This window comes from Trichechus manatus, unplaced genomic scaffold, assembly GCF_000243295.1.
Source record: "Trichechus manatus latirostris isolate Lorelei unplaced genomic scaffold, TriManLat1.0 scaffold00004, whole genome shotgun sequence".
In the NCBI taxonomy this organism is placed as follows: Eukaryota; Metazoa; Chordata; class Mammalia; order Sirenia; family Trichechidae; genus Trichechus; species Trichechus manatus.
The window spans coordinates 35198435-35216597 of record NW_004443940.1 but is presented as its reverse complement, the minus strand read 5'-3'; the positions used below and the strand labels follow the sequence as shown (position 1 = coordinate 35216597).

Sequence of the window (18163 nt, the reverse complement as noted above, 5' to 3'; positions counted from 1 at the left end):
GCCGTCTCCTTCCCCCCCGCGGCCGTCTCCCTCCCCACGCGGCCGTCTCCCTCCCCCCGCGGCCATTTCCCACTGCCGCCATCTCCCTGTGCGGCTCTCCCCTGTCGTCTCTCTCCTGTCGGTGTCCACAGGCAGCTGGGAGCTGAAGGCTGAGGGGCTGTTCCCTTCTCCCCTCCTCACCAGCTGGTGGCCTCTCCCTCCACTTCCAAAGCCGACTGTAGACTCGAGGGAGATTTCATAGCAAGCTCTCTGTGGGACATCTCGGGAACAGTGCCACACACACGTGTAGGCTCTGGCCGGGGCTCTGCAGCCAGCCTGGCAGAGCTGGCCACCCACCACTGTGGGGACGTGGGCAGGCAACTGCGCCTGTTTCTGCATCGATAAAACCGCGATCTAACTGTACCTACCTCAAGGATTACTGTGGGGATTTAGGAGCCCTGGTGGCACAGTCGATAAGCACTCAGCTGCTAACTGAAAGGTTGGCCTTTAGGACCCACCAGCTACTCCATGGGAGAAAGATGTGGCAGTCTGCTTCCGTAAAGATTACAGCCTAGGAAACCCTAGGGGCAGTTCTACTCTGTCCTGTAGGGTCGCTATAAGTTGGAATTGACACGCATCTGGCATGGCTGTCTTTTCTTTTCCTTCCTGGTGAGGTGATTTTTACTTAATGACCAAGGAGGAGGGTGACTTAGCACTGGGTGCACAGCCTGTGTTCTGTGGCCAGCTCCCTTTGCTTCTCAGGAAGTCAAGGCACAAACTCCCGTTGATGTGTGTCTTCAGGGGCGTACGCCACGGTGTTCTTGGTGGTCTTGGGAGTTCTAACACTGGGCTCTGGGGGGCACATCACAGGTGTGTCTGGAAAGTCCTCTTGGGTTCACATCTTGACATGTTATTGGAAGATTCTCTGCTTATCTGGACCCCTTCCCCCCATTTTAATGGATCCTTAGAAACATCAATGTCAACAACAATATACACAAAAGGTCTCTAACAACCCCACAGACGTGGCTACTGCTCAACAGCCATCAGGCACAATTCTTGTTGATCTACTCATGACTCAGACTCCTGCTCTGAAGCCAACTGGCCAGTCTGTGCTAATGGGGGGCTGCTGCAGGAGGGGCCACCAGGCGGATTACTCACCACCGTTTGCCTTACGTGCCCTTCTGTACCACTCGTGGGGTAGGGTGTTGGAGGCAGGGAGTGGGTGAGATCTGGGCAGTGGGTGGGCTGTTGAGGGCTCGCTGGACTGTCCCTGGGGTCACCAAGTGCCACACTTCCCAGACCGGCCGTTCTCAGACACCACCCTCCATAGGGGCTTCCCGAGGAGTGACTGAGGGGCTCAGGTGGGGTGTGTCCTTTCCTGGGCACTGGCCTTGGCTGGCCTGATGGCTGCATCTTGCTTCCTGAGCCTCTCTCCAGTCCTGCCCTGCCAGCAGGGTGCCAGGAGGGTGGGGCGATGCTTTGTGAATTCTGAGTTCTGCGTGAATGGCTACATTTGCCTGGAGGCCCAAGAGCCAGTTACCACAGGCATGGGATCAGACCTTTCCAAAGCGATTTGTCATCAGTATCAGTGAAGGGCATCGGCTCACCCCAGCCCCCACCACCCCCAGCCTCCATCTTGCCCGGCTGCTCCGTGATGAGTGGGGCGCTCTTGGTGCTTCTCTCGGGATGGAGGGGTCTTGCCGCAGGGGCAGTCCCTGAGTGGTACAAATGGTTAATATGCTCAGCTGCTACTCGAAAGGTTGGAGGTTTGAGTCCACCCAGGGGCACCTACAAAGAAAGGCCTGGTGATCTACTTCCGAAAAATCAGCCATTGAAAAGCCTATGGAGCACAATTCTACTTTGACACCCATGGGGGCGCTGTGAGTTGGGATTGACTCCATGGCAGCTGGTGGGCTGGTTGCAGAAAGGGAACCACCCAGCTTTGGTGTCTTACGACTCTTTCTAAGACTTCGCTCATCTTTATTCACGGGTGGTGGAGGTGGGGTGGTGGGACGGTGGGGGCTAAGTCTCCTACCCACCAGGCCCCAGCTTAGCCGTTACCTCCACCTGGAGGCCCACCCTGACAACACCCCTTCCCCGGCACTCGGCACAGGTACCGCAGGCCCTTCTTGTTTGTTGTCTGGCCCCTGTGACATCCTCAGCACAGACTGGGCACTCTGAAACCGCTGTTCTCAGCGAGTAGACACATGTCCGTGCGAAGGGGATGAGGGGCTTGTTTCCCGCCTGGCTGACGTCTCCCGAGAGAGACCCCCCCGGGACCCTGGGGTGGTGGGCTGCTGGGCTCCTGGTGGGTGTTCTCTGGCTGTTTGCAGGTACACAGCCTGGTCTGTTTGTTCGCGTACCACATTATGACCTTGACGACGCCCGTCAGTGCCTTTTGTTTTCCTTGCACCGAAGCTACTCCCGTTTGGTCTCGTTTCCGCAGATTTTGTCTTTTACAGGTAGCTCACCTGGTGTTTTTCACGGAACCTCCTGTTTCTGTTTATCCTGCTGGTAAAACCACCGGGCAAAGGCGTGGCAGGTAAAATTTTCCATCCAAACGGGGGCATGCCTTGCCGAAGCCCTGAGTTTTGTGAATCTGAGAGTTTCCGTTCATGCGAGAACTGGTGGCTGGCCTCTGCCAGGCTGGGGGCGATGGGTGCTGGTGGTGAGCCCTGGGGGACAGAGGTGTACAGGGTGCTATGGAAGAGAAGCCCCTGTGAGACTTGAGGGCGGGGGAATTCCAGGCCTGAACAGGGAGGGGCACAGGGCCACAGAGGGATGAGGCAGTGGGGCCCATGAGAAGGTGGGAGTGGGCCAGCAGGCCCCCTGAGGTGGCCTCCTCCGGTCCACATGCCCCCTGCTACTATAAACTGCGGACCTGAACTGAGCCCCTAGCTCTTTGAATCCAAGTCTCTAGCTCCCTCATCACGAACAGACCCAAGACCCCCGGAGTCCTGATCTCGCCAAAGCTCTGCAGATTAGTGAAGGGACAGTGTCTAAGCCTCTGTCGGGAGCGTGACCGCATGACCGGTCCCCCCTAAAGGAAGGCGGTTGCTGACCATGGGGGGTCAGGAGGGCAGAGCCGCCGGTGTAGGGGACAGTCAGGTGGTCTCAGCACCACACCTGGTATTCCCCTTGGGAGCAGCCCCAGAGGCCAGACTCCCAGTAAGCTGCCTTCCCAGTGGGCAGGGCAGGAGGGGATCCCCACACAGAGCATCTTTTGACCCCCCCCACCCCAGACACCTCCCCATTGGGTCAAAGTAGTGAAGCCTGTGCAAATTACCAGGCTCTGTCCACATCCAGGGCAGAGAGGTTTAGCGGATTGCCCTTGCTGGAGGCCCCTGTTTTTTTCACCAGGGCCTGAACCTACTCTTGGAGAACCCAGAGCTGCTCAGTGGGGTCTGGTGCTGGACTGGAAGAGAAGGAAGAGGAAGGGAGAGATGGGTTCTGTTTGTCAGTCTGGGTCTGTCTCCCCTGACTGTACCTGCCCCAGAGCTAGCCGCGGTTGCTCTCAGTGATGAATGAATGAATGAAGGAAACCACTCCCCTGACTAGCTGGGAGCTGAGTTCCTCCGTATGAGGAAGGTGGGGCTTACACAAGAACCAGAGAAGCTGGCATAAATCGGGGTATGTTCCCTTGCTGCCCTCTCTGCCTCTCAGACCTCTGTTTTGAAGGGACGAGCTGGAGCACAGACTGGACCTCGGGGAGGGTTTCGGTCTCATTGGCTCTTGGGTCTTTCCCTCTGGCCTCCCTCTCTGTGCACACTCCCATCCCCTAGGGCTCAGCGTCTCCTGACGCACCTTGCCTCCAAAGCCTGTTCTATGATACCATTTCCCCCTGTGCCCTAACTCAAAAGGACCCCTGGTGGTGCAGTGGTTAAGCGCTCATCTGCTAACAAAAAGGTCATCAGTTCGAACCCCCCGGCTGCTCCGTGGGAGAAAGATGCGGCAGTCTGCTTCTGTAAAGATAGATTACAGCCTTGGAAGCCGTATGGGGCAGTTCTACTTTGTCCTGTAGAGTCGCTAGGAGTCAGAGTCGACTCGGTGGCAGTGGGCTTGGTTTTGGGTTTTGCAGTAACTCACCCACACACTTGCAGAGGAAAATGCCCCCATCCTCTGTTTAACTCACAGAATGATTCAGCTTTTACGGTCACCAAAATCTTGTTGTTCTTAGCTGCCATGGAGTCAACACCTGACTCACGGCGATCCCACACACAGCCGAGTGAAAAGCTACCCAGTCCTGCTCCGGCCCCATGATGGGTTGCAGATCTGACTGTTGTGATTCATGGGGTTTTCCACAGGGTTTTCATTGGCTGATTTTCAGAAGTAGATCACCAGGCCTTTCTTCCTAGTCCATCTGTTCAGCATCACAGCAGCACATAAGCCTCCACTGAGAGACAGGTGACGTCTGCGCATGAGGTGCATAGGCGGGGAGTCGAACCAGGGTCTCCCGCATGGAAGGTGAGGATTCTACCACTGAATCGCCACTGCCTCACCCCCAAAACCTCAGAGCTGTGCAGACTGCCGACCTTCCTGTAGAGCGCACGGTTCTTGTGCTGGTCAGATTACCTACGGAATGGAACATCTCCCGGCATTGAAATAACCTTTGACCACTAAAGCAGTTCAGGGAGGGTACTGCCCGCAGGAACACACGGGACTTGGAGCCCCGGCACTGGGACACGTCTGCTGTGCTGCCCGGCTGGCATGGCTGTCTTTTCTTTTCCTTCCTGGTGAGGTGATTTTTCCTTAATGACCAAGGAGGAGGGTGACTTAGCACTGGGTGCACACACAGCCTGTGTTCTGTGGCCAGCTCCCTTTGCTTCTCAGGAAGTCAAGGCACAAACTCCCGTTGATGTGTGTCTTCAGGGGCGTACGCCACGGTGTTCTTGGTGGTCTTGGGAGTTCTAACACTGGGCTCCGGGGGGCACATCACAGGTGTGTCTGGAAAGTCCTCTTGGGTTCACATCTTGACATGTTATTGGAAGATTCTCTGCTTATCTGGACCCCTTCCCCCCATTTTAATGGATCCTCAGAAACACATCCAGACAATTGAAGCAAATTCTTGCATTTACCTCATCCAGCGGGTGTGCGCACAAACACTGGGGGATTGTGAACGAGGGGCTCTTTAGCTTCAGTCACAGGAGCATGGAAATTCCGCGTGAATCTCAAGAATGTTTCAGAGGATTCCTTTTTCTCCCTTTTATAACGAGGCTCATTGTTGGAAGGAAGGCTTTTTCACGGTTTTATGTCCTTTGCTTTTCCTTCTGCAAAAGGCGAACAGATTTTATCTCCTTTCTGTTCTGGGAGAGCACAGGTATTTCTCTTTCTGATACTTCTGAAGTTATTTTTTAACTCTGGGTTCTAACAAGGTTTGGATTGGAATCTCAGCTCTGCTGGACTGAATTAAAACGGAACACTCTGATTCTTGCTCTAACCGATGGATGATTTCCAGTCATGAAATACCCAGGTGGGGAGGGGCCTCAGATCACCCAGCTCAGCAGCCCCCTCCCCAGTCACATTGAGGCTGTGTCCCAGCATATGAAGGACAACTGAGGATGCGCTGTTCCCACGTTCAAAGCGCAAGTGTTGAAGCTTGAGGAAAGGCAAGGTAGGCAAGCATTAGGGTGACCCTTTGCACCAAGAGGCCAAGGTAGGGGCTGGAGAGGAGTGTGCCTGCTGTCATGTGCTGGAAACCAGGCTGGGCGTTCAGGACCCGAGCCGTCAGAACATCATCCACAGGTTTATGTTATGAAAACAATAAGCGTTATAAGGCCTTTGGCAAAGGGCCTGGGATGTCTGTTTCCTGTCCTGTAACTCTGCTTCCCTCCAGTTGAGTTAGACTCTGGGCATGAGACCTGGGCATTGGTGCTGTTTCAAAGTGTCCCTGGTGATTCTTACGTGTAGTCAGGGTTGAGGATCACAGAGCGTTGTTACCCCAAGTCCTTCCTCTACTTTCCAGCTTGGGGACCTGGGGCCCAGAGAGAGAACTCAGCCCAGCGCACATGGGTTGAGCTCTTGGGACATCCAACTTGGGGTCCTTTGTCTGAGACCACCCTTTCCTGCTGCACCACCTCTGTGACAATGGTGTGACCAGGGTGCGGGCGGGCCGGGGGTGAGAAGTCTGGCTTGTTGATGGAAATGAATGGAAACTGGGGGCCATGCCTCCACTTAGGTGAATAACGATTTCTAGATCATCTTTGAGCATTTGCTGCCGGGCAGCTGGGAGCACCTAGAGATTTCTTTACGAAGGGAAATGCTTGAACCCTTACCTACCCCCTTGCTCTTGACAAATATTTGGCCACTGTGGTCCTGCGGCCAGCATGGGGTGGATTGCTCACTGCCCGGGAGTGTCTTATCGCCGGGTGTGGGTCTGTTTGCTCGGCTGGACCTGCCGTGGTTCCGTGATTCATGCTGAACGCACTTTCCACAGAGCCGGCTCAGGCGGGCCTTCATGGCTGCCAGCCCTCAGGTGCATCTCGAGGTGCACGCTCCCTCTAGCCCCATCTCTGCCACTCCCTGCCCTCCACTTTGTGTCAGCCCCCCCAGCCTTCCAGGCCCTCGCACTCGCTTGGTGTAAACTCTTTCTCCATCTGGAAAGCCACTCCTCACCCTCTGGCCCGGTTAGCCAGTCAAGTCCACCTCTCCCTTCAAGACTGGATTGAGATGTGCAAAAGGCAGATCAGGCACAGAGGCAAGGAAGCATGAATGAAATAAAGACAGATGCCGCATGGCGATCTCCAAGCAACACCACAACCCGTCACCATCGAGTCGGTTTCGACTCATAGGGACCCTATAAGACAGGGTAGAACTGCCTATAGGGTTTCCAAGGCTGTAATCTTTATGGAAGCAGACTGCCACATCTTTCTCCTGCAGAGTGTCTGATGGGTTCAAATCACTGACCTTCCGGTTAGCCGCCTAACACTTAACCACTGCGCCACCAGGCTCCTTAAAAAGAGCACTAGAGAAGCTGAAACAAGGATTTTCCCCCAGAGCGGACAGAGAGCGCCTTCCCCTAGAGCTGGTGCCCTAAATTTGGACTTCTAGCCTCCTGAACTGCGAGAAAATTTCTGTTTGTTAAAGCCACCCACTTGTGGTATTTCTGTTCCAGCAGCACTAGATGACTAAGACGCCCTCGTCCAGCAATGCGGTGGAGAGTCTCCTCAGGGCGCACAGCCCACGCACGGCCCACGCAGGCTGTGGGAGGCGGGCGCCCACGCAGGCTGTGGGAGGCGGGCGCCCACGCAGGCTGTGGGAGGCGGGCGCCCACGCGTGAGCTAGCGCAGCACAGAGGAGTCTTTGCCCAAGCTCAGGTTTTACAGATTCCAATGTGCTTCGGAGCCCTGGTGGCACGGTGGTTAACAGCTTGGCTGCTAACAAAAGGTCGGCAGTTCGAATCCACCAGCTGCTCCTTGGAAACCATATGAGGTAATTCTACTCTGTCTTATAGGGTCGCTGTGAGTTGGAACTGACTCGACGGCACATAACAACAATGACAATGTGGTTCTGCACTAGAATTCTTACAACAGCCCACGGCTGCTCCATGGAGAAGCCTGGAAGGAAGGGACATGCCTCCGTGGCAAAGCTGGGACATGAAGCTGTTTCCAGGGCACTGCCCACAGATGTCCGGCCAGGAGTAGAATCTGCTGTGCTCAACCTGGTCTCTCTTTCCTTACTCCTCTGTGTCCTCTCAAACTTGTTCTGCACCCACCCTCCCAGTGGTTGACCGGTGGCTTCCTCCCTACAGAGCCACTGCCTGCAGGGCAGAGCTGTGAGGGGGTACAGGGAAGACCCACTGTCCATCTCCTGGGATGAAGATCTCTTGTTTTTAATTATTTCATCTTTGCTGAGGAGATTAACTCAACATGATGTGTAGCTTAAAATATGTTTCTGTATCAGTGGAGGAAATGGAATACATATTCAGTCACCTCCATGAACCTCCGTTGCCTTGAGAGCAGAACTGGATGGTGGTGCCTGGTTACCATTACTGAATGTTTAGATCAAGGATTCTATGGAAGAATCCTGATCAAAAGGGGGGAAATGAGGGACAGAATTCTAAAGAAATCCAGGTTTTCTGGAGCCATGGAGGCCAGATAACCCCCTGAAACTATTACCCTGAAGAATTCTTTAAACCTTGAAATGAAACTACCCCTTGAAGTTGTCTTTGAACCAAATAATAGTTGAGGCTAATTAGAAAAGAATGTCTGCACTAAGCATTATGTCTTTTTAAAGAATTATCTGTATGTGATCAACGTGACAGCAGAAACTCTAAAGGACAGATGAGAAGCTTAGGGGAGCAGTGAGTTTGTGTTAAAGATGGTGAAATAGTTTGGAAAGGGTTGTCGAGAAAGGTGGCCCGGTTGGAAGAACGTAACCGGTGTCACTGAATTGTACGTGTAGGAATTGTTGAAACAGTGTATGTTTTGTTGTGTATATTTTCACCTGCGTATGTTTCTGGGCCAGGAGGGGCTGATAGCATCTTTCCTGTGAGGACGTCCCAGGAAACTGGTGTTTCCATAGGTCTTTCTGGCTTGGGGGCTCCTGAGAGATGAGATAGCTCACCCAGCGTCCCCCAGCGGTGGGGTTAGAATGGGCAGTGACGGGGAGGAGATGGGAGACTGTGATGGTAGAACTAGTTTGTAAAAGTCCCCTTAAGAGAGAATTTCTCACCTTGAAAATATATGGTAAGTTAAATAAGCAGTCACAAATTTTCACATATTATATGATTCCATTCATTTGAAAGTCCAGAATAGACAAATCCATAATGGGTGGTGCAAATGGTTAATGCGTTCGCTGCTAGAAAGCAGCCATTGAAAGCCCTGTGGCGCACAGCTCTGGCTTGACACACATGGGTTTGCCATGAGTTGGAATCAACTTGATACTGAATGGCAACTGGTTTGGTTTATAGAAACAGAAAGTAGATTAGTGACTGCCTAGGGCCGGGGGGAAGAACGGTGGGGAGAGAAGGGGGTAATAGCTCCAGAGTACAGGGTTTCTAGTAAACGTGTGAAATTGCGCACTACAGATTAGTAAGTAAGCACGATTCAGCCCGTGCATATCTCGCTTCTTGGGTAATCCGTCCTTGTGTGTGTGGTGCAGCGGTCAAGAGTTCAGGCTGCTAACTAAAAGGTTGGCAGTTTGAATCCACCAGCAGTTCCTTGGAAACCCTGTGGGGGCAGTTCTACTCTGTCCTTTAGGGTCACTATGAGTAGAAATCTGCTCAACGGCGATGAGTTTGGTTCGGTTTGGTGTGTGTGTGTGTGTGTAAGAGAGAGGGGGAGAGACCCTTTTCCAGGGAGCTGGATCATAGTCTTCACCACACTGGAAAAGCACACACCCAAAACAAGTTGTGAGTCCAGCGCGGTGCACGAGCAGGACTGTGGCAGGTCCTCAGTGCAGTGACTTCACCTCATTTTCCTGTCTCCCCTACTTCATCACTTACAGTTTTTTCTTACTGGTATAGGTTGGTAAGCCCTTCTGTGAAAGCACTTTTGGAACAAGCCTGGCTGTCAGTCAGTCAATCAATCCAGCTTCTGCTGTGTCGGAGGATGCAGGAAGATTCCTAAGAGGTCTCCTTGGAAGCTCTGTTGTAAAGATTAGTTTGTCGTCCGAGTAAAAACCTCTTCCTTTGATTTCCTGGCATCTGGGGCTTGCAAATGACCTTCAAGGGTCCTGTCTGGTCCAACCATTCTTTACATGACTGTCTTTTAAAAGGCTCGGGGGAGCCCAGGACCCTGATAGGAGAAACAAGAATTCATAGCAGCCCGTTGTCTCTCACTGTAAGTATTCAACAGCCTGAGCTAAACAAGTATACGATTACAGCAGACAGTCATCGCTGGGCCTGGGACCTGTGACCGGCTCCCTGGGGGTGGGAGGTCATCGGGGTCTGGCTGAGGATAAATGATCCATTTGCTAAAAGTCCTTTCTTGTCAATCTCTATTTACATGAACTACTGTCCCCTGCCCAGTGCACATGTACATATCTAATCAAGAAAGCTCTCTTATTACTCTTCTTCCCATCTGGAACTTCAGTCCTTGCGTTCAATTCAGAGAACTACTTACAAAGGCCCTGAGATTGTTGTCTTCTTTCTCCTACCATTATAGAAAGGATTTTCTACAGGAGCTGATAAAGATGATCTCCAAGACATATTGCAAGGGAAAAAAGCAAAGTGCAGAATAATGGTTACAGATGCAATTACTTGTTAAAAAAAAAAAAAAAGGCAAGGAAATATATCTGCACACACACACACACACACACACACACACCCCTAGCGAGATCACCAGAAGCCAGTAATGCTCTCTGGGAAATGAGGGTGAGAAGGAGACTTGCTGTTGTCTGTCTACCCTTTTGCCACTGGGCATTCATATAAATAAATAAATCCAAAAACCAAAAAACCCATTGCCGTTGAGTGGATGCCAACTCAGTGACCCTATAGGACAGAGTAGAACTACCCCATAGGGTTTCCAAGGAGCAGCTGGTGGATTCGAACTGCCAACCTTTTGGTTAGCAGCCAACCTCCTAACCACTGTGCCACCAGGGCTCCTCCAGATAAATAAATAAATCAGTCTAATTATTTTTAAACAATTAAAAATAAAATTAAAAAAACAAATAAAGGTGTGGTGCAGAAAATCCCTCTTCAGTACGGTCCGTCCACCCTGCCACTCCTTCCATTGTCTTCAATGTCCATGGGTGTGGGCCATCTCTCGGAGACACCACGGAGAGGCTCTGACCCTGGTGCTCCGCCTATGCCCTCTGGTGCTCGCTGTCAGGGCGGCCTTGCTAAGCCCTAGGCCCACAGGGCTCGCTCCTGCATGGATGCCAGTGCCACCTTCCTTGCTGGCCCACAGCCCTCCTCCCATTGTCCTACCTTCCCAAAGCCACAGGGCTGTGGCACACAGGCCCCTTTTTGTACCCGTGCCTTTGCCCTTGATCCTCTGCTCCAAGGATCCATGTGTGACCCAGGCCCCTTCCCAGACGCCTCTCCCTCCGGGGAGCCTTCCTGAGCCCTGGACTCATTCAGGCCTCCCGTATCCTGGACCACCCTCCTGTAGCCTGTGCATTCCTAGGGCGAGGCCACTCCTCCTGGCTCCTTGGGTCTAGCACAGGCAGCCAGCGCATGGCCTGCCCTCAGTAAGTGCTTGTGAACAAATGGGGGCTCAGAGTTTACAGAAACCCTGATGGAGAATGTCAGAGAACAACCCCTTAGCCTGGAATCCTGATCATGATTTCGGTGCAGTGGATTACTTTTATATGATCTTTCTCACCACGGTCTTGTAACTCCCACCAAATGACTGAGTGGGGTATACAAATGAGATGTGTGTGGCCCATCAAGGGGATTGGACAGCTTTCTAATAATACAAATAAGATGCATGGCACACTTGTGGGAATGAGACCATGCAAATAAGGTGTATGGAACCCTAACAAGGGGATTCGTTAGTTTTGCCATTCTACTAGGCTTAAAATGAGCCATCCTAGAGACAGAAGGGGGGCCCTCACAACCACCAAAAAGAAGAGCTAGGAGTGTGTTCTTTGGACCCAGGATTCCTGCACTGAGAACCTCCTAGATCCGGGAGACAGAGAGAGCGCTGTAACACCAGAGACGGGAAAGACTGTGAGAAGCAGTGGCAGAGAAATGGCAGCAGCAGAGACAGCAGAACAAGGAGACCAGCAGGAGACTGCACAGTGGGCTTCCTGGCCCACGGAGCAAGAAAGTTGAGTGCCTTCAGGCAGGAGGCTTCCTGGCAGAGTGGGATGCCTCTGGGCACTTATCGGCAAAGCTAATAACAGAGCTTTGTAACACTTGGCCTGAGCAGGGCAGAGGCCAAGGGGCAGAGAGAAGTGTCCCTGCAGGCACAGCTGAGAAGAGGCTGTCCTGATCAAAGAACTGTATCCTGAGTGTTCCTGAGCCTGAATTGTAACCTGTTACTTCCCTAATAAACCCTATAGTCATGAGTATTGTCTGAGTCTGTGTGGCCATTGCAATGAATTATCGAGCCCAGCAGAGAAGTAGAGAGTGACGTGGGTGGGACGGTTGGTGTCAGAATCGGTAAAAAAGTTGGAGGGTGGAGGCATGTCTGACCTCCGCCTTGTAGGAAACAGCCTCGGACTGTTGATGCTGATAATGATTCTCCTTCCCCCTTGTTAGAGGAGGTCAGAGGATGCCCCCGCCATGACATTTTCACAATGATTCACGTCTCAACCATATAGGGAAAATTCAAGCTGAAGGAAAAAAAGTAAAATGACTCGAAAACCAGGATCTGAGAGCCACCTTCACATATTTGCCATTTCCACTACCATTTATGCATTTGTTTACCTCATATGCATTTTACAGTTATTTTTTTCCCCAAATAATTAGATCACTACCATAAAAATTATGGTGTTGGCAAGGAATATTGAATATACCACGGACTGCCAGAAGAACAAAAAAAACTGTCTTGGCAGAAGTACAGCCAGAATGCTCCTTAGAAGGGAGGATGATGAGACTTCGTCTTAAGTACTTCGGACGTGTTATCTGGAGGGACCAGTCCCTGGAGAAGGACATCATGCTTGGTAAAGTAGAGGGTCAGTAAAAGAGAGGAAGACCCTCAATGAGACGGACTGACACAGTGGCGGCAACAACGGGCTCAAGCATAGCAACGACTGTGAGGATGGCACAGGGCCAGGCAGTGTTTTGTCCTGTTGTACGTGGGGTCAATATGAGTCAGAACGGACTCGGTGGCACCTAACAACAACAACAACTATTAAAAATACGTATATAAAGTCTTTGGATGCCGACCTTCACCTGCCCTTTCTTGGAGCTGATGCTATAAAGGAGCCCCAGACATCCAGCTTCACCCAGAGCCCTGCTCCTTGCTTCGAAAAAACCGAGAGCGAAGAAGAGAATCGCCTACTCGCTGTGGCATTCAGCGTTCTTTAGTGCCATGTCCATCAGCCACCTATAAGCACCTCAGGCCCTCTAGGTCCTGCCTGGGGTTCCATAATGCAGGGCTCCCCAGCCCATGTGCAATCCAAGCCCCTCCTTTGGGGTTTGGCTCATTTGGTGCCCTAGTCTAGCCACACCCACCTAGCAGTAGACTCTGAAAGACAATTAACTCTCGGACTCTGGCGCACATCTGGATAGATCTTCCCCCTCATCAGGGAGTCAGCAGTGAGCAAGACAATCCCACCACCACCGTGGTCAGAGAAAGCACCATTTCGTAACTAATTGCTCAATTCCTTACTTAACTGTGTTTGTTCCGAGTCCTCAGAGAGACGTGCAGGACTCTCTGAGAGTAGGTAAATGGGACCCTTGGGTGGGCAGGAGGTGACCAGGCAAAGGATACTTGTGGGGGTGGGGGGTGGGTCCCAAGCCGTATCTCTGGCCATTAGGTGGACATGTCCCCGATCCTCCTCATGACACACTCTGGTGCCTCCTAAGTCCAAGTCCTGTCCAGTGGTGCTCATGATCCTTCATGGTTGCCCCTTATGGAGAAGGCTAAGAATCTGTGTGGTCTTAGAGGCAACTATGGATGAAATCCATGTATACATCTTATCCTATGAAGTCACAGGATTTTTGCTTAATTGATTGCACTACAGTTTTTCACAAGATGTAAAGCGTGTCCTGGTGGCCCTGTCACAGGCCCTCAGGCAATCCAAACTTCACCAGCAGAGGAAGTCTTCTGGCCTGAGATGCCGTCTGATTCCCTAGGCACAACTTGGTTTTGATAAATCCAGGCTCTTCGTTGCACTGATTTTTCTACCCAAATGTGATTCTCTCCTGATGCTTTTCAGCCAAGAGCAGAAAACACCTACGAAGACAGTGGTGTCTCTTTCCCTGCAGGTGGGCAGCAGGTACAGGGAGATGGGCTCAAGGTCCCACTCTTGTTCACACCAAAGGGGACCTAGGAGCAGGCGTGTAGGGGATGGTGCCAAGCTCCGCTGTGCCCTGGAGACCTTTCACGGCAAAGCAATCTCCACACACATCTCGGCTCACCCTGAGCACAGTCCTTATCTTGGTGGGGACAGGTGGGTGACGTGAGCTGAGTCTCCACTGAGATGAAGAAGGACGAGGAGGAGAAGTATACGAAGTCCTGACTTGGATTTGTGCAGGCGCGGTCTGCGGCGGGGAGTGTGACTGTGGCTTCGAGGAGTGTTCCTGGCTTGCTGTCGGTCCTTGAGCTCCTCTTTGAAAACACTGGGCTTACTGGCCCTGGGGACATGAACCCTGGTGTCTTCTGGAGAACCACAAGGGAGTGCCTCTCTAATGCCCACCCTAGACCATCCAAGGAAACAGGGCTGACCTGGCCCTCCTCACCCAACCCAGCCCTGGTAGCCAGGGCACTGCTTCCTGGACTTGAGGATTTGGGAATCAAATTTCCAAAAAATGTATGACATAAACGCAAAACCAAACCCACTGCTGTTGAATTGATTCTGACTCATGGCAACCCCACGTGTTACAGAGTAGAACTGCTCCATAGGGTTTTCTTGGCTATAAACTTTATGGAAGCAGATCACCAGGCCTGTTTTCCTCAGTGCCTCTGGGTGGGTTTGAACTGCTAACCTTTCGGTTACTAGTCTAGCGCCACCCAGAGACACTAATGACATAGTGTGACTCATTAATTTTGCCAAGTAAAGACCAAAAGTATCTCGTCGTCACCATTTCTTAAAAGAAATTTTAATACCAAAAAAGTAGAAGGATATAATCTCAGAATAAAGGACAGCCCTTCTCATGACGATACTGGATGATGTAAAGCCTTCATTGGGATGACGAGTCACTTAGCTTGCCTGTGCCTCAGTTTCCTCATCTGGCCAATGGGGGTAATAGCAGTCTCTCCCTCACAGGGTTGCTGTGAGGATTAACTGAGTTGGTATTTGTGAAGTGGTCAGGACAGTGCCTGGCATGTGATAAGTGTGACATAAAGCTAGGTATAGCTAGATAGGTAGATGGATGGGTGCACAGATACTGTATTTTTGGAAATGAATAAAAACAAGCAACCAGGGATTGGGAAGACTGAGGTTGGAGATCCAGCCTGGGCCTTGGGGGGGTGAGAGTGTAATGTTGCTGTTCTCTTTGCCTCGTTCCCGTTATTCTCCATCCTAGTGACCCACTGTGTCTGAGCCACCCCTGCTGTGGTCTCTCCTCTGGTCCAGCGCTCACCCTCTGCCCCCACCCTCTCTCTGCAGGTCTTCGGGGGCCTGGTATGGATCCTCATCGCCTCCTCCCTGGTGCCCATCCCCCTGGTCCAGGGCTGGGTGATGTTTGTGTCCGTGTTCTGCTTCGTGGGCACCACTGCACTGCTCATCCTGTACATGATTGGCGCCCACAGCGGGGAGACTTCCTGGGTCACCCTGGTGAGTGGCGGGGGGTGGGGTGTAATATTGGACTCTCTCCCCTGGGGGCTGGCTTTTCCCGTACTGGGTGAAGCAGCCCTCACCTATGTTCTGAGGCTGAGCAAGCGCAAGCTTTTAGCTCAGAGCTGTTCCTAGTAACCCAGAGCTCCCTGCAGCCAGGAAATCGGGAGAAGGAAGGGTAGAGGGTGGCTTTAGTTCACTGCCAGATTCTCACTGAACCTGTTCTGCTTTCTCCTGAATGATTGCCTTCTTCCCGGATAACCAGCATCCCACCCCACCCCCTTACTGCCTGCACCTGCCACCGTCCATGGCAGCAGTTGGAATCCACCAGCCTACTCCGTCCTGTAGGGCTGCTATCAGTTGGAATCGACTCCATGGCAATGGTTTTTTTTTTTTTTGTATATCATCCAGGAGGGCTGGCATCATCTTGGGGAACCAGGGTCCTGGAGGCTGGAGCTGGACCCTCGTGGACAGCTCTGGGGGACTGGGCTTGGCTGCACAGTGGTGAGGCCACACGTATACCCAGCTTCTGATCCTCTGCCTCCGCCAGGAATGGCCTGGGGTCTTTATTCTGTATGAATTCTGCCTTGGGGTCCATGGAAAGGGTCAAGCCCACCATGGTGCAGGCAGCTCGCGATCAGCTCTAACTGTAGCTCTTAACCGCTGTGCCACCGGGGCTCCCCGAGGAGGAAAGGCCTGGTGAAATCTTGGCATTAAGATTTCAGCCAAGAAAACCCTGTAGAGCAGTTCTACTCTGTAACACGGGGCGCCACGAGTCAGCATGGACTCAACCGCAGCAGCTATGGGACGCCTGCGTGCTAACTATCGAGGAAGGGTGGGGGGCCGTTGGCTGGCCTCTCCTCCCCAAAAGCTCTCCGACTAAGACTTTTGAAATCACCTCCAAAGTACAACTACAAAAAAATCCTTGTTTCAGTACTTCGTTTTAAATATACCAGGAGCCTGAAAACAAAATAAAATAAACACAAGCAAACAATGGGAAGGGCGTGGGCCTCTCTCACCCCGCGCTGCTCATTGTCCTGCCGCATCCAAGCCAGGACTGTGAGCACGTGTGACAGTCTCAGGCCCAGGACCAACTCCCACCCAGTAAACCCCAAGCTGCCCCCCACCCCCTTACTGGATCCCACCTCAAAGGAAGAGGCATCCCTTCTTCATCAAAGCCTCCTCTGACCCCAAGACCAGAGAGGCAAACCTCGGCTGGGCAGCGCTTGTTAGCCAGTTGGGTGAGGAGAGCAGCGGGCAGGGGGACATCAGGGTGGGGGTAGGATGAGAAGGAAGAAGCAGAAGGTAAGGAAGGGGCTGAGCCAAGCTGGGTGGGCGGGGGGCCCATGGGCCTCGCTGGCACCATCTCCACGTGGCAGCCCAGTGGTGTCCGTTCTTCCCGTCTCTGACGCCTCTTCTGGTCTTGCAGGATGCAGCCTACCAGTCTGTTGCCTCTCTGTTTTACCTCAGTGCCTCAGTTCTGGAAGCCCTCGCCACCATCCTGATGCAAGACGGCTATACCAGTAAACATTACCACGAAAACATCTCTGCTGTGGTAAGTGCCTGGTGTGACAAACCCACCTGACAGAAGCTCGGATCTGGAGGCTGCCGGGCCCAGCCCTCGTGGGTTTTTTGTCGCTGTTCACTAACTTTTCAATGAAGTGCAACCCTCCCCTCATTTCTGAAGAAACAAAGCCCGGGAGAAGGGAAGTGATGTGCTCAAGATGCCCTTCCTGCTCTGATCGGTGCCTGGGCTGACCTCAGCCCTGGGCTGGGCTCCAGGCTCGTGCCTGGGGGCTTTGTGGAGGGCAGGTGTGTAAGCAAACAACTGTCTGAGCTCGCAGTGAACAATCTCATTTAACCCTCTCAACAACCTGTGACGTAGGCGCTGTTATCATACCCACTTCACAGAGGATGTGGCTAGCCCCCCAAGGCCACTAGTGATGGGGAGCCGGAGGTCCAGTCTCGGTTCTCTGTCACCCCACTCTCAGCACGGTTGAGAGCAGGGAGTCTGGCTGGTGGGGGCTGCTGCCCGCATCTCCTAACTGGGGGCCTCCTGCTGACGTACCAGTCAGGGGCAGGGCAGCGCTGAGGCCAGGGCTGGGAAATCAAGTGGCCAGTGTCTCCCCAGGCCTGGGCTGGGGCTGTTGGGGGGCCCCTCCAGGCCCAGCGTGTCCAGGCCACCCAGCTGTGGATGTTTGCTGCTGTGGTTAGGCCTTCAGCTCTTTATGACGTGATGAACGTATTTTACCTCACCAGCTCTGAGGACCTGTGGGGAGGAGGATGGGGAAGAAGCTTACATCTCATGTTCACCAGCTCCTTCATAAGTCACTCACACTCTCTGGGCCTTGGCCTTCTGGTGTATAAAATGAGGTAATTCCTGCCTGTTTACCTCAGGGGTTGTGGAGAGATTAAACAACTTCTCCCAAAGCCTCACAATGAGCAAAGGGCGGAGCAGGGGCTTGAACTAATCTAATTCTTCACCCCATCAGCAGAACAAATGAGGGCGCAGACCAGGTGTGCATGCTGGTTTCTGAGTCTTAAAAGGAACATCCTCCAACTGCAGAGCCGTTAGCGGGCTTCAGGACCAGCATAGCAGGTCATGACCTGGATTTTCTTTTAATGGAATGAGTGGAACAGATCAGGATCGCAGGCAGGAAGAAACTGGGTTGTTTCATACACCCTGCTTCAGAGTTGCGCATGCGTGCACCTGCAGTGTATTAACTCACCGTGTAAAATGGGTCTTACACCTGCAGTGTATTAACTCACCATGTAAAGTGGGTCTTACACCTGCAGTGTATTAACTCACCATATAAAGTGGGTCTCACACCTGCAGTGTATTAACTCACCATAT

At 52.5% G+C, this 18163-nt stretch overlaps 1 protein-coding gene across 4 annotated transcripts in view; it reads left to right on the top strand.

The window, feature by feature from the left end:
* The window catches only part of MAL (mal, T cell differentiation protein), a 30412-nt gene that overhangs the window by 8747 nt on the left and 3502 nt on the right, over positions 1 to 18163 (top strand). The window contains exons 2-3 of one of the 4 annotated variants that reach the window (XM_004369356.2): positions 15142 to 15309; positions 16739 to 16864. The exons of 1 other annotated variant lie outside the window; for it this stretch is intronic. In XM_004369356.2, coding sequence (XP_004369413.1) covers positions 15142 to 15309; positions 16739 to 16864 — 294 coding nt within the window. The remainder of the gene's footprint in view (positions 1 to 15141; positions 15310 to 16738; positions 16865 to 18163) is intronic. 2 more of the 4 variants (XM_004369357.2, XM_023732371.1) reach the window with 2 other exon arrangements.